The sequence below is a fragment of the Ovis aries genome, chromosome 15, assembly GCF_016772045.2.
Source record: "Ovis aries strain OAR_USU_Benz2616 breed Rambouillet chromosome 15, ARS-UI_Ramb_v3.0, whole genome shotgun sequence".
Lineage (NCBI taxonomy): Eukaryota > Metazoa > Chordata > Mammalia > Artiodactyla > Bovidae > Ovis > Ovis aries.
In genome coordinates, this window is record NC_056068.1 from 42,785,392 (window position 1) to 42,799,925 (window position 14,534).

Here is a 14,534-nt window from a genome sequence, read left to right on the forward strand (position 1 = left end):
CCCTTTCTCCAGGGGATCTTCCTGACCCAGGAACTGAACTGGGGTTTCCTGCATTGCAGGTGGAGTCTTTAACAACTGAGCTACAAGGGAAGCCCAATGTGAACTAAAGCTCATCATTAAATCATGCTTCATACTCTATCAAAAATGCGTCCTCTGTCTTTAGTATTTTAAATACATTATATTCAACATTTTAAAATGTAGTGTTAAAAAAATGTAGTGATAATGGAGCTAAAATATTAGAAAACAGGCACCACAAAGATTCACACAATGAAGGTAAGCTCAGTGACTTTTAATATGCCAATCAATGTTAATAAAACACAAGTCAAACAGACAAGTGCAAACCTGTTTTAAAAGAAAATTAATAGAAAAACAAGACAAATTCTTTTTTTTTTTTTTGCAATATCTATTAGCCAGTATTATTAGTCAAATGGCTAATCACAGATAAAATATATTTTGTGAAAAGCTTGGGATAGTCAGAAATCATTCTGGCATTTCAAACAGCTATGTACAGTATTACCAAGATTAGTTTATATACACAAATATTGAAGAGAAACCGGGCAAAACATTTAAAAACAGACTAACAATACAATCAGGTACAAAACTTGGGTGGAGGGAGAAAACATTTTTTAAAGAGTCAGAGAAGGGTATTATTAGGAAAAAAGTACAAAACCAGTAATAATTATACTACATTAATACAGCATTCCAAAGGAGGGGAGGAAGGTGCATTTCTCCAATGCACTAGCTTCAAAGTTCAAAGGAAAAAAAAGGCAAATAGCTACTTTCATCAAGAGTAGCTATATATTTCACATAATTGTTTTAAAAAGAAAGCCTATTAACAACAATGATTGTTTAATGCTACAATTTTACAGCAAAGACAAAACTAAAATAGCAGCAAATTCACAAGGCAGTACTTCCACAGAATTATCATTCCATGGTTCATGCAATGCCTACAAAGTGCTCCCAGTTGGATATACAAGTATAATTCACAATTTAGAAAAAAAAAGAAATATAAGATTGACACACAGGTACATTGAAAGCTGAGGAGTACTGAGTCTCTTAGCATTTCCCTTTTCAAAGGGAGAACAGGTATGTAATAAAGCCCTTGAGTCCTTTTTTACAGGTCACTACAGGAAAAGATACCTTTTATTACAATGCAACAGCAAACCATAAGCAGCACACCACCACAGTGGTTAACCCTGGAAAGGCTGGTGTAACATCCAACAGTGACTGACACCCTACAGAAGACAGACTGGTAAGCTAGACAAAAGCCTGACAGAGCACTGGTCAAAACGCAGCTTTCAACTGTGATTCACAAATAAGTCCTGAAAGGTATTTCAGTAAAGCTACTGACACCAATTGAAAAAGGAATTGCTAACTGGGTTCTAGCAGTGATTTCAACCTAGCTTCCTCTTGTCACAGTTTTTTTGGGGAGAGGTGGGTAATGAGTAGTTCAGTATATGGTAAGGCTGACAGAGCGGTTCATTTTCTTTCCAATAAGTCGAGATGTTCTGTTACTCTGGGTGGTGGACCTGGTGGCCATCCGATCAGTGAAGAGTGCTCTTTCCTCAGCTGCAGCTTTTGCCATCTGGGCTTTCTTCAGTTCTCTAACAACATAAAAATAGGAAACAAGACTTTTCACCTACTGTATTAATCCCAGAAAGGGATCCTAAGAGGCCAAATACAAACTACATTATCATTTTTGTGTGCCATCATTACTCCAAGATACAATTAAGGAGAAAAAAAGATAATATTGTGAAAATCTATTTACATAAGAGACAAAAGGAGAATTCTATTTCCTCTTTATATGAACTATGCTGGCTATCAAACTAATGGCAAAAGAACCTTCAAGTATTTCAAGTCAGTTTTATTAGGTTAGTATAAAAATGGTAGGAATAAAGCAAATGAATTAGATAAACACTCCAACCAGTTTTCCAAAAATGTCAAAGGTCATTCAGATCAAATGTGAAAATCATCTAACCTAATTGACATTAATTTCATCCTTTCATAAAAGTAAACAGAACATTTCGAGGAGAATGTCATTTATGACAAAAGTTTGGAGAGAAAAAACTGATACCTGTTCAGTTTAGCTTTTGGGACAATTTGGGCATAAAAATTATCACTGCTTTCAAATATATGCAGGTTTAAAAATCTTTTAAGTCCATAATTTCAAAGTTTAGAAACAATGCCAATTTATAGGTCAAATATCAAGACAGAAGTCCCCAAACTTTAACCATATAACATGCCAAGCCACTTTATTCTTCACTGATGTAAAGTATACATCATTTCTAATTAAAATCTGAGAATAAAAATGAGAAAGTAAAAACAAAACAAAAACCCCATCACTTACTTCTGCAAAAGTGAATTTTTGAACTTTTCAGCATTCAATTCTATTCGTAATTGTTCTGCACTCTTCCTCGAAGCAGACAGCAATACTGAATGCTTCACCAGTGCCATTGCTGAAGGTCTTCTCTCTGGATCTGGATGAATCATAACCTTAAAAAGAGAAGTAAAATTAACACAAAGATATGCAATTTAATAAAATATTGAACTATGTCAATACAGTGCTTCACATATAAAATGCTCACTTTTAGCAACTCTGTAAATTCTTGGGAAAGCACTTGTGGAATCCGAGGTAATCTACCCTGTCTAATTTCATGCCATTGGTCTCCATTTCTGGGAAGAGGCTCAGCACCAGCAGCACATACCACCGTGAGGGCAAGGGCAAAAATATCTGCTTTTGGTAGGTGAGTATAGTTCTGTAAAATTAAAGGAAACAAAAAGTTAAGGGAATATAAAGATGGTCAAAATTAAGTAAGATTACACCTCAATGATTATTTGGGTGAGAAATAAGATGAAATTACAATGTCCAGTGATACATTTAAATTTAGGACATATTCAGAGAACAAGCTAAATTTGGGAAGATTATAATTTTTTTTAATGACAAAGTTATGTACACTCTGGGGCTTTCCTGGTAACTCAGTGGTACAGAATCCACCTGACAATGCAGGAGACACAGGTTTAACCCCTGGGCTGGGATGATCCCCCAGAGAAGGAAATGGTAACCCACTGCAATATTCCTGCCTGGGAAATCCCATGGACAGAGGAGCCTGGCGAGCCACAGACCATGGGGTTGCAAAGAGTAGGACACAACTTAGCGACTAAACAACAATACACTTTGGGGTGGGATGGTAAATACATTTCTGAAAGTATTCAGGTTATTTCTAAAAGGCCTCCTCTTTATCACCAGCCTCACTCAACTCTCAGAAGAAACGTTACCTCTAGGGGCATTCATATGAAACTACAAAGATCAACAAGTTAGAAATATCCACATACATATACGACACAAATATACATAAACAGAATAGTGTCATACAATTCCTTTGTTCTAGTTACTCTATTTCCATTCAAAATGCTTATCAAGAAATATTTTATAACAGTTTTTGAAATAGTATCATTAACTATGGGGCTTCCCAGTTGGCTCAGATGGTAAAGAATCTGCCTACAATCCAGGAGACCTGGGTTCGATCACTGGGTCAGGAAGTTGTCCCCTGGAGAAGGAAATGGCAACCCACTCCAGTATTCTCGCCTGGAGAATTCTATGGACAGAGGAGCCTGGCGGGCTACAGTCTATGGGATCGCAAAGAGATGGACACAACGAAGTGACTAACACACACTTTCACATTATTAACTGTATGCCATACTTTATTTAATCATTCCTTTATTGCTAAATATTAACATCATTCTCAACTTATTTGTATATGAATATGTCTTTAAGAGAGACTCCTAGAAATGGAAATTCTGGGTCAAAGGAAATGTGACTTTAAAATGTTGACAGATGTTAACACTTTGATCTCCGAAAAGACACTGTCATTTTAAAGTTTCACCAGTAATGCGTGCAAACTTCTTTTTTATTGCAACCCCAGCACTGTTGAATATGATAAATCTTTGCCTTTATTGACTTTTGCTAGATTAAATACCCCAACAAGCTAATAGTTTACACTTTCTATTCTGTATTACCTTTCTACTGGTTATTAGCTTAAAATTTCAGTACATCTGCATTTATAGTTTTCTAGCAGCTGATAAGTGTTACAAAGCAAATGGCTTAAAGAAGAAAAACTACCTCCTGTAAAACTTCATTTGCAAGAAAACGGCTATCACCCTCTTCAACTTGTGGACTAGAGATCCTTGTTACATGCCCAAGGTCACCTAGAAGTATTGAAAAAAATACAGTTAAGAATTAAAACAAAACAGCCTCTATTTTAAGGAAATAATTTGGTTACTTTTCTTTCTTACCTATTTTAAACATAACTTTGTTGGATGCCCAGTCATCTTCATCTCCTTCTTCAGAGGCAGCATTTGGGATTGAAGTTCGAGATATGAAAATATTACCTGTTAAACAGTTATTTAGGTAAGCCATACTGACAATTAATAGAATCAAAGTTCACAAACAAGTCATATAATGAATCATTCAGAAAGCGCTTAAATATATAGACTATGTGTTCTATCCCAAACCCAGTGAGAATGAAAAGGGACTGTATTTTCTAGAAATATATTTTCTGGTCTAGCACTGGTCCTTTAACACTTGAAAACCACTGCATTAGACTCTTGTCAGCTGCACATTGATCTTCAGCAGTTCTAATTACTTAGAAATAATACAAAGGGCAATTAACATACTAATTGTGATGCTATTGAAGCATAAATTTTAATCCAATGCTACAAGGCTGGTGTGAAAACAAGTCACGCTGGTAGTTTGGCTGACCATACAGCATCTACATCCCAAAGAAGTTTTGTGGTTCACTATTTCTACTGTCCACAAACTTTTTCTTCATCTAATTCAGGCAAGTTTACATAAATATAAGCTTCAGCAGCAAACTTTATTTTAGTAGTTTTATCAATGTTTCATTCACTAGCGTCTTTTCAATTTTACTTACAAGACAACTTATTTTATGGGGATATTTGTAAATTTAAAATTTCACATGCCTTAATATTTTCAACTTTTGTACCTGTAATGTAATGGTCCCCTATGTTTGTATAACATTTAATACAAGCTATGAGTATGGGGGAACCTCAATGATCTACATTAATTGCAACCAGTTCAAACAATTTTTCCTTTTTGAAAATAAATGTTTTAATAAGTTGACATACAAAAATTCTTCATATAATTCATATAATTGTGAAAAATGATTTAAATCACACAGTCCATGGGGTTGCAAAGAGTAGGACACAACTTAGTGTAGATTAAAAAAAGAAAAGAACCTCAGTAATTCAATTTAAAAACACTCAGCCTAAAATGTGTACTTAAATCCATCAACCTTTTAGTTGGGTTTCCCTGGTGGCTCAAACGGTAAAGAATCCACCTGACAATGCCTAAAAACACCTAGCCTAAAATGTTTAACTTAAATCCATCAACCTTTTAGTTATAACTTCTAAATTAAAGGATAGAAAAAGGAATTAGCTAAATGATGCAAAGAAGCAACCAGCTGAACCCAGAAGAAAGGAAATCTAGCAAGACAAGGTCTGTATTATTATTATTTAAGTAGGGGAAGAGTAAAACCTAAAAAAGAAAATGGATTTACCCTGATGTAACGCATAGTTCTGAAATGGACACTAGTTTGGATGAAGCAACTGCTAAGGACTTTGGTCAACTAGGAAAAATTTTAATATGATTTGGCAAGTAGATAATTACTGAAATGGAAAGGTAGAGACAGTGTCTTCTAAAAAAAAGTTCTAAAACAGCATGCAACGAGAGGGATTTGCACTAAAATGTTAGTGTAGGACTCACTTGCATCCTTTTTTAAACGCAAGATAATAAAGATGCATGTACCATTTTGTTTTCTGAACAAAACAGTAATAACAATAACCCTCTTAGCCGCACCAGCATTCATTTAAAAGTACAGATCTATATAGCCTACTACAAGAGACAGGCTTTAAACATGAGTTCTTTTAGTCTCCCCATCAGTCCCACTCTAAGACTGTGGTTCCCATAAGATACAGAACATTTTTTTTCAGCTTTTAGTAAAAATGGGAGTATTATTTCAGATCTTTTGGGGTAACAAGGGAAGAGGTGATGGGAAATGAAACAGTACTACTAAGTGGGTCAAAAATCTTTTAAAACTAAAATGAAATGCACACTGCTGTATTTAAAATGGATAACCAACAAGGTCCTACTGTACAGTACAGGAACTCTGCTCAGTGTTATGTGGCAGCCTAGATGTGAGGGGAGTTTGGGCAAGAATGGATACATGTATTTGTATGGCTGAGTCCCTTTGCCGTCCACCTGAAACTATTACAAAATGTTAATCAGCTATACTCTAGTATAAAATAAAAAGTTAAAAAAAAAAACATAGTAAAATGTTTATGTTTCCATATTGTTTTAATGAAGTCATTTATTCTATAAAACCCTAAAGAACATAGGTCAGATGATCTGTAATACTTACTAGGCTTTATATCCATGTGAACTAAAGACATTGAATGAATATACCTCAAGCCCCGGCCAACTTGTAAAAGGAGATCCTTCAACTCTGCTTCTGTAAAGTAACTCATACTTCTGTAGTTTTCACTTATGGCATCGGCTAAACTGCCACCTAACACACACAAGAAAAGTTAGAATTTTCTTCTTTCTGAAATATCATTTTTCTTTCATCTTTACTGTATGACTAGACGCAACCAAGAAAATGACATTTTACTGGACCTATTCTCTTCAACCTGCTTGTGAAGTCAAAATTGTATTTATTCTTTCAATAGCTAAAACACTCACATGTGTACAAACTATAATATAAAGTCTCTGTCTTATCAATACATACTCTAGTAACCTACCTGGTTCTCTTTCCCAGAGTAATGTTACGAATTCTTTTCAACTCCTTTTCATACAAGTAATAACACATTTTCATTATCTTGAAGATCATTCTTTATAAAATATACAAAGACACTCCTTTCTTAGGTATACAGAATTCCATTGCATAACTGAATGGTAATGCACTAACCAATCCCCTAATTGATGGACATTTAAAAATGATTTCCAAGCCTTTAATACTCTTGCCTGGAGAATCCAATGGAGGGAAGAGCCTGGTAGGCTACAGTCCACGGGGTTGCAAAGAGTCAGAGACGACTGAGCGACTTCACTTTCACTTTTCAATACTACAAATTAATAGTCTCAGGAATTCACATATATTTTGTTATCTCCTACAAACAAACTGCTGGGTCAAATGGTATATAGAGTGTAATATACACATTCATTGTGTGTATGACACACTATTTTATCACATATAGGATAAATTCCTATAGCTGAGAGTGCCATTTCTATTTACCCTACAAAACAGCTTTGGGCTGGTTTTCACACTATCAATGCCAAGACTTGATTGCCTCTGAAAGCTCACATAAAAAACACTCAGTTCCTGATTTCAAAATGGCTAATACTTAAAATCTGCTAGCATAAGGTTATGTAAATCTGGGAATTTGGAAGACAAATCTGGACGATTACACACACACAGAGTCCCCTTTAGAGACGGCTGTACCAAATCACACTTCCATGCTTAATGTACGAGAATACCTATTTTCCCACACACATCATAACAGAGTCTACAATTTTATAAGTAAAATCCAGTATCTTAGTATAGTTTTAATTTATACCACTCTTACTATGAATAAGAACCTGCTTTTATAGAATCAAACCAATCAGCTAATTTGTTTATACTTTAAAAAACTTTAAGCTTATACTTCATAAGTTTTATTAAAAACTTTGTTTATACTCTGTCTCAGAGGATATGAGGAGTTATGTTTAAAAAATAAACAAACCACTTCTGTTTAAAGCTTAGTTGGGAATAATAAAACCAGAAGCAAGGTAATAAAATCTAGGTCGATGATATACTACTCAGAAAAGGAGGTCCTATAATTTGAACAAGTCTAAACAGCAAAAACATCACATGTGCGGTAAAAATAAGTAAATCACACACCTGAATAGTTTAGGATTAAGTATGTTCTCCGAACTTAATTTGAACAAATCTTGAACTGTGGGAAAAAGAGAGCTCTAGAAGGGAGCAGGTCAATAAGCTTTTTGGGATATGTGAATTTGAAGTCTTAGATTAAGTTTACCCAGAAATAATATGGCTGCTTTTTAATGGGTCTAGCTACTACAGCTGGGCCAGTTTCTTCTATCTTGCTGCTGAAAGGGTAAGAAAGGTGAGAAGAACAAATCATTCATCTGATATTTCAGGTTCTCCTCCGCTATCAATTAACACTTTTCTACACCTGCTTATCAAGAGTAGAAATTCCGTCTATCACCAAATCAAGAAAATAGGCTCAAAATGCAAACAACTGTTTTCAATAAAAAATCAGTTAAGATAAAGGTTGTCAGTTAATCAACACTACAAATGAATAACAGAATCCATCCCTGTGAAACTACAGAAGAGGATCTAGCTAGGTCTATTAGGACTTTCAAGGGTTTATGTGGAGAAAATGGTGGAAAACGGAAACAGAAGAGCTCACAAATATATCTTGACAGCCTCATTCTCTTTCATCTAACCAAAAACACCATACAAAGAGGCTGTTCTATTTTACACAAGACTATTTATTTTTTAAAGATCCATATTCCTAAAGTGCTTAAGACTGCCCCAAAATAATAAACTATTTCAAAAGGTTATTTTATAATCTAACTTTACTATAGGACAGGGTCTTTGTAATCTGAGAGGGTAGCAAAACGGCTCATCCCCCTCACCCAAATCCCAGGCCCAAGCCAGTTATCTCAAAATCAACCAAATAACACAACCACGTATTTGGTAGGTTGCTACAAATTTGTGATTTCTGGACTGTGGCTGACAGCAAGTCACATCAACAAGGTGAGAGGTAGAAAGAAACTAGGAGGAGATGGTGTCTAGCAAATATGGAGGAAAGAAGGCATTATGATCAAGTTATACTATTAGTAAGTGCAGTAACTAAAAAATGGAGGTTAAGCAACAGAATAGTCCACAAAGCCATAGGTGACAGCTATATAAATATTTTGATGATATGAATAGAAACATTTCAAGAAATGTGTGAAACCAGCAGCAATGCTGCATACTGAGCAATTATATTTTTTCAAGGGTGTAGAATAAAATGACAACTCAGTGAGAAGTCAGGTATGAGAAATGGATCTTCTACATCTGTTTTCCAAAACAGAAATCTTGATCTACTACTTACACCACTTTTTCATTCACAAGCTATGAAATGGCTAGTCTTAGGGAAAAAAATGAGAATCAACAAAAATAACCTTCGCTACTCAAATGTTCAATAAATTCTAAATTCTCTAATATTCACTGAAGATGTACAGAAATAAAAATCCATCATATACAAAATTTTAGGTGTTTAATAACAGATCCGTAAGAATCAGAAGTGAGGCCAGGACTTTGGTAAAGATTTAGTGAAAAAGGAAGGACCCAGGATGACTGTTGAAGGACCTGCTGAAATTCAAAACCATATGAAGGTCCAAAGTTAAACCTCTATAAATGCTTTTTTGGGGGAGGCAGGGAGGAAGAAAGGAGGCAAGCACAGCTAGGGAACAAAAGAGAATAACTCTCTCTTTACAGAAACATTTCAGTGGATTCGAGTGGTAAACGAAGGGTGGATAGATGGTAAGGGGAGCAAGATTCAAAAATGGCTGAATTTATATCAATGGAGAGTCATTGTCATTTTACAAGTAATCATTATCAGTTTCAGCAGCACATAAAATGAAATGCAAAGGGAAGGCTACATGCAGGGAGCTTGGCTTATTAACTATTATATCCCTCCCACACACTATGCTAAGGGCTCAGTTCAGTTCAGTTCAGTCGCTCAGTTGTGTTCAACTCTTTGCAACCCCATGAATCGCAGCACGCCAGGCCTCCCTGTCCATCACCAACTCAATACCAAAATATACATGGCAAGGCCGCTATCCTCTCAAGAAAATCAGTTTAATTTGAGTAACAGACATACAAATAATATGCATGGTTCTACTGTGTAGGTAGAAAGAACAAGGTTTTCAATCTTATCTTCCAGGTAAGAATAACTTGCACTTCAAATTCATGTCAGGCTTTTGATCTTTGAATTTATAACAGGTAAAAAATAAATAGAATTAGAGCAAGACTTTAGATAAAAAATAAATTATTTCCTTGGTGTTCGTTTTCCTGAGCTTACACATTTACAGGGGAACCATTACTCACCGTTGCAATATTCATTCTGTATAAGCATATGATCATCTTCTGCCCATGCAGAGAAGTATCGAACTACATGAGAATGTTGCCCAAGCACTGCATGAGCATATACTTCTCTCAAAGCATTCTGCCTAGAAGTTTGAGATTAAGAGAATCATAAATCATTTTTATTTAACATAAACTGAGTTAATTTATCTGAAAGTTCGTAAAAGATTCTTGACTTCTGGATCTATCATTCATTATGCTGACGAACAACTTGCTTAAGAGAGAAGAGGATTACTCTGTATGAGATTTTCCCAAAAGTTTCCATTAAAAAATCTGGAGTAGGAAATGGCAACCCACTCCAGTATTCTTGCCTGGCAAATTCTACACAGAGGAGCCTGGTGGGCTATGGTACATGGAGTTGCAAAGAATCAGACACGACTAAGCAAACAAACATCATGCCATTTAAGAATGTTAGAAAGAAGGCATCTTTGATTCAGGAAAAGATGAAATTCTACTCTACTGTGAATTCAGAAAATTTAAATTAGGCTCCAAGATCAGACTCCTCATATTACTCTACCAAATCCAATGAAAACTAATGGCACAAAATGAAATGGATCTGATTTAAATCATTATAACTTCTCAAACAATTAGAGATTAAATTCAGTGACTGACCACCTAAAACCTTAACATTTCTAACACCATACTGATGAACAAAAGAGCAAAAGACAAAATCTTTAATACATACTCATCAACAGAGCCAGCCAATGGCTTTTTTGATCGCTTTATGGCATAAACGCATCCATCCAGCCTCTTCACACATTTAAACACAGAACCAAATTCTCCAGAACCAATCTTCTCTAGCTCATGAAATTCTGTTGTATATCGAGACTTCATATTGCTTTCAGTAATTGTAATTCTCTGTAATAAAAAGTGTATCCATATATACATAAAGGTACGAAAGTGATTTTTTCACTAAGGTGATAACACTATGAAATTCAAAAATTTTATCTTATATTTTAATACTTATTTAACATGTATATATGGGCTTTCCTTGTGGCTCAGTTGGTAGAGAATCTGCCTGCAATGCAGGAGACCTGGGTTCAATCCCTGGGGCAGAAAGATCCCCTGGAGAAGGAAAGGGCAACCCACTCCAGTACTCTTTCCTGGAGAATTCCACGGATAGAAGAGCCGGGCTGGCTATAGTCCATGGGGTCACAAAAAGTCAGACATGACTGAGTGGCTTTCAATTTCAACATGTATATATGATAGCTTGTTAAGTAGAAACAAATATCAAAAACAACAAAACTTTTTAAAAAATAAAAAGGAAATCAAAAGCTACTGACTTTAGCAGGTCTTGTTTCATCTTCAAACTCATAATCACTGGCTTCCATGTCTTCACCACAGGAACTGAAAAATATTATTTTTTCTATCAATATATTTGACAGATCCATCAACTAGAGATCCAAAACTATCTGACAAGACATATAGCAAAATGAAAATTTAATGAATGAAAACTGAAAAGAAAGCATTTACTTTTGTAATGACAAGATACAGCCCAAGTGATGAAAATGTTCCTGTTTAGATATACCAACACCACCGCACAGATCAAAATTAAAGCCTTTCTAAACCAACTTTCTCTGCTTGCCTCATTTTGACACCAGCAGATTTACTAGAATTTATCTAGACCTTTTCTTTCTTCCTTTCCCACGCCACTTTCCCATAGCTGATTACTGAAAATTGCTAGTAATGGAGAAAATTCTCAGCCCATAAACTTCCAAATCATTTGGTTGAAATTAAATTTTAATTATGCCAAACCAGTCTTGGGTGGTTGAGGAACCAAACTGTTGAAAAATTTAACTTACTCATTCCAATATGCTCTCTTTCTTCTACGACACTGTCCTGAGGAATGCAGTAACAAAGAATCTGGAGTAAAAGGATTAATATTCACTTGAGGTGTCTGTCGAACATCAAATTCCCTTTTTCCTGATTTTTCTGTATCCATGAATAGAGAGCCACCTCGGAGTTTAACAGAACTGGAATCGATTCCTCGAGCTTTGGAGAGCAAACTCTAGGAGAGGAAAAGAAATGCTTAGGATCCAAGTGCTATAGATAGCCTTCTCAACCTAATTTTCAACAAGTCTTTATCCTGGCTGAATGTGTAAGTCAAAGCAACACACCAACGCTTGTTAATCTTTCAAGCAAAATAGACAGTGGTTTACTTAGGAGGCTGAAGCTGGATACTAACCACCTTTCCTGAAAAAGTCAAGTAAAACAGGTCTCTAAACCTAAGAAGAATATGAATGAAAACTAAAATTAAGTTCACTCTAGGAGCTAAAAGTTAAGAAAACTTTCAATCCATCTAAAAATAGAAAGCATTATGGGAGTCACATAATAGCTCCCCTCCCCCATCCAAGTAGGGCTTTGAAAGCCACCACCACAGAGCTCCTCCCTCACTTCCAGACTTGCCTTGGGCAAGTTGACCAATAAACAGTAAGGCATAACAAGCACACATCTCCTGAGGTTTATGACTAGTAACCGGGCTGAAAATCACTTTAAAAGGTACATTTTCCACATTAATCTTTTAAGTTCGATACTGTCTGAATTTCGGCAAGTGTCTGCTTTAAAATCTGCTGTTACTTCTAAAGCTTTACAAGTGGTAATCTGCATATTCACTTGCCACTCAACACACAGGTGCTGAATACCTACTTCTTTTAAGAGACATTATCAATAGTATGAAAGCCTGAGGGTCCAGGCGACAATATCCACGCTGGCTTTTAACAGTTGGACATTCCTAATCCAGACACTTCGGCTGATCAAACTTGGGAACTGCAAACCCAAGAGTGTAAACAAACGCTTACCAAATAAAATATTCTTTCCGGAAAGAGGCTTAAAACGCTACCCCGAGTTATTTACAAGCCTTTTTAAGGCTGTAAATACTTGAAGGCCAGCCTTTTTTCCCAAGTCGAAGCGCAGTCTCCCTCCGTATCTCAAACTTTCCCCCAAAAGGCCACCTGATACGAAACGATAAGTGCCATTTTTTTTTAAACCGAACTCCTGGGTGCGCCGCCCAAATTACAGGACTGATCACTGCATTTAAAAGGCACCAGATGGCTGCGGCGCTGAGGAGTGTCAGGTGGCTGGGCCAGCACCACTGGAGCATCCTTCCAAACCGCGTTATCGGTGCCACACTCCCGCCTGCCACGCTCGGGGCCGCCCCGACTCGGCGGGCGTTAAATCGTCAGCCACCTGGACGGCACCGATCAGCCCCTTTGAAAGATGAAGAAGTTCCAGACGAGGCCCATTGTTCAGTTACATAATCTTAACGGACAACTACTGGGCAGGGCCCAAAAAAAGGGGCTGCCAACTTTTTTGTTACGGCGCCGGAGAGCAAGCTGGGGTGAGGCCGGGCGGTTATGTAACCGAACCCGGGCAGCGCCGCGCTCCGCTCCCGGCGCCGCGGCCTTTTTAAAAGGCTGGGCCGGCGCGGGCTCTGGGCGCCCCGGCGGCCGCGTCCTCTCACCTTGGGGGTGTGCGGCGTGTCGAAGAGCCGCAGCTTGCGGAAGGTCTTGTGGGGCGGGGTGCCCGGGTAGTCTGGCAGCGGCGAGCAGGCGCCCTCGCCGGCCCCGCGCGCCCCGCAGCCCCGCAGCGACGCATCCCCCGGGCCGCCGCAGCGCACTGGCGAGAACGAGCTGCCCAGAAAGTAGGGAGCCGCCGGCGACTTGACCGGCGACGAGGAGCCGAAGCCCTCCTCCTCCCACGAGTCGCCCTCGGCCCCGCCGCCCGCCGCGTCCGCGCCGGGGCAGGCGCCGCGCAGCAGCATGTCCTCCTCTAGCTCCCCCGGGCTGCCGGGGATTGTGCCCGGAGAGCGACGGCCCTCGGGCCCGGGCTCTGTGGGGCTCCTCGCGGGCGGCAGCGGCGAGTCGGGCTCCTGAAAAGCCGAGTCCTCCCCGGTGCTGTGGCCGCTGCCTTCTTCCTCCTCTTCCTCCTCCTCTTCACAGTCGCTGCAGGGCGAGAAGATCAGCTTCTGCCGCAAGGTGCAGGAGGCCGCGGCGCGGCGGGGCGGCGGCGGCTGTTGCCGGCTCAGGAAGCTCATCGCGCCCCTGGGGCCGGGGCGGAGGACCGGAGAACCAGAGCCCGCGGAGTCCAGGTCTCGGCCGGCCCAGGGGGCGGGTCCGCCACGTGCGACTGGGCGCGCCCGGCGGCCGCGGCTGCGGCGGGCCTGCGCGGCGGCGGCGGCGAACGGCGGCTCCGGGACGCTCTGGGCGGCGGCCGGCGGTGGAGGCGGCAGCGCGGGCTGTCCGGCAGAGGCGGGGCGGCCCGGGCGCCGAGCCTGGGGTCTCCGCAGGTCCACCGCAGGTTCGGGTTCCGCGGCTTCCCGCGACCGTT

The 14,534-nt window shown here is 39.0% G+C and overlaps 1 protein-coding gene across 2 annotated transcripts; it reads right to left on the minus strand.

Moving 5' to 3' along the window:
* Positions 1 to 274: 274 nt before the first annotated feature.
* WEE1 (WEE1 G2 checkpoint kinase) lies at positions 275 to 14,534 on the minus strand. Of its 2 annotated transcripts, none has more exons than XM_015101039.4 (11): positions 13,669 to 14,534; positions 12,011 to 12,216; positions 11,492 to 11,555; positions 10,894 to 11,066; positions 10,173 to 10,294; positions 6,438 to 6,584; positions 4,294 to 4,389; positions 4,121 to 4,206; positions 2,586 to 2,756; positions 2,348 to 2,493; positions 275 to 1,604 (listed from the first exon to the last, which is right to left on the minus strand). In XM_015101039.4, the coding sequence occupies exons 1-11, from the start codon at positions 14,239 to 14,241 to the stop codon at positions 1,451 to 1,453; spliced, it is 1,938 nt and encodes a 645-aa protein (XP_014956525.2). In that variant the 5' UTR covers positions 14,242 to 14,534; the 3' UTR covers positions 275 to 1,450. The 2 variants fall into 2 exon arrangements, with proteins under 2 accessions (XP_014956525.2, XP_042089004.1); XM_042233070.2 differs by having other exon boundaries at positions 13,007 to 13,759.

Coding starts and splice junctions, on each gene's coding strand:
- WEE1 (XM_015101039.4), bottom strand. CDS start 14,241: ATGAGCTTCCTGAGCCGGCAACAGCCGCCGCCGCCCCGCCGCGCCGCG. Junction 4,207..4,293: donor CAAAGTTATGTTTAAAATAG/GTAAGAAAGAAA, acceptor CAATACTTCTAG/GTGACCTTGGGCATGTAACA. Junction 2,494..2,585: donor AATTTACAGAGTTGCTAAAA/GTGAGCATTTTA, acceptor TCTCTTTTTAAG/GTTATGATTCATCCAGATCC.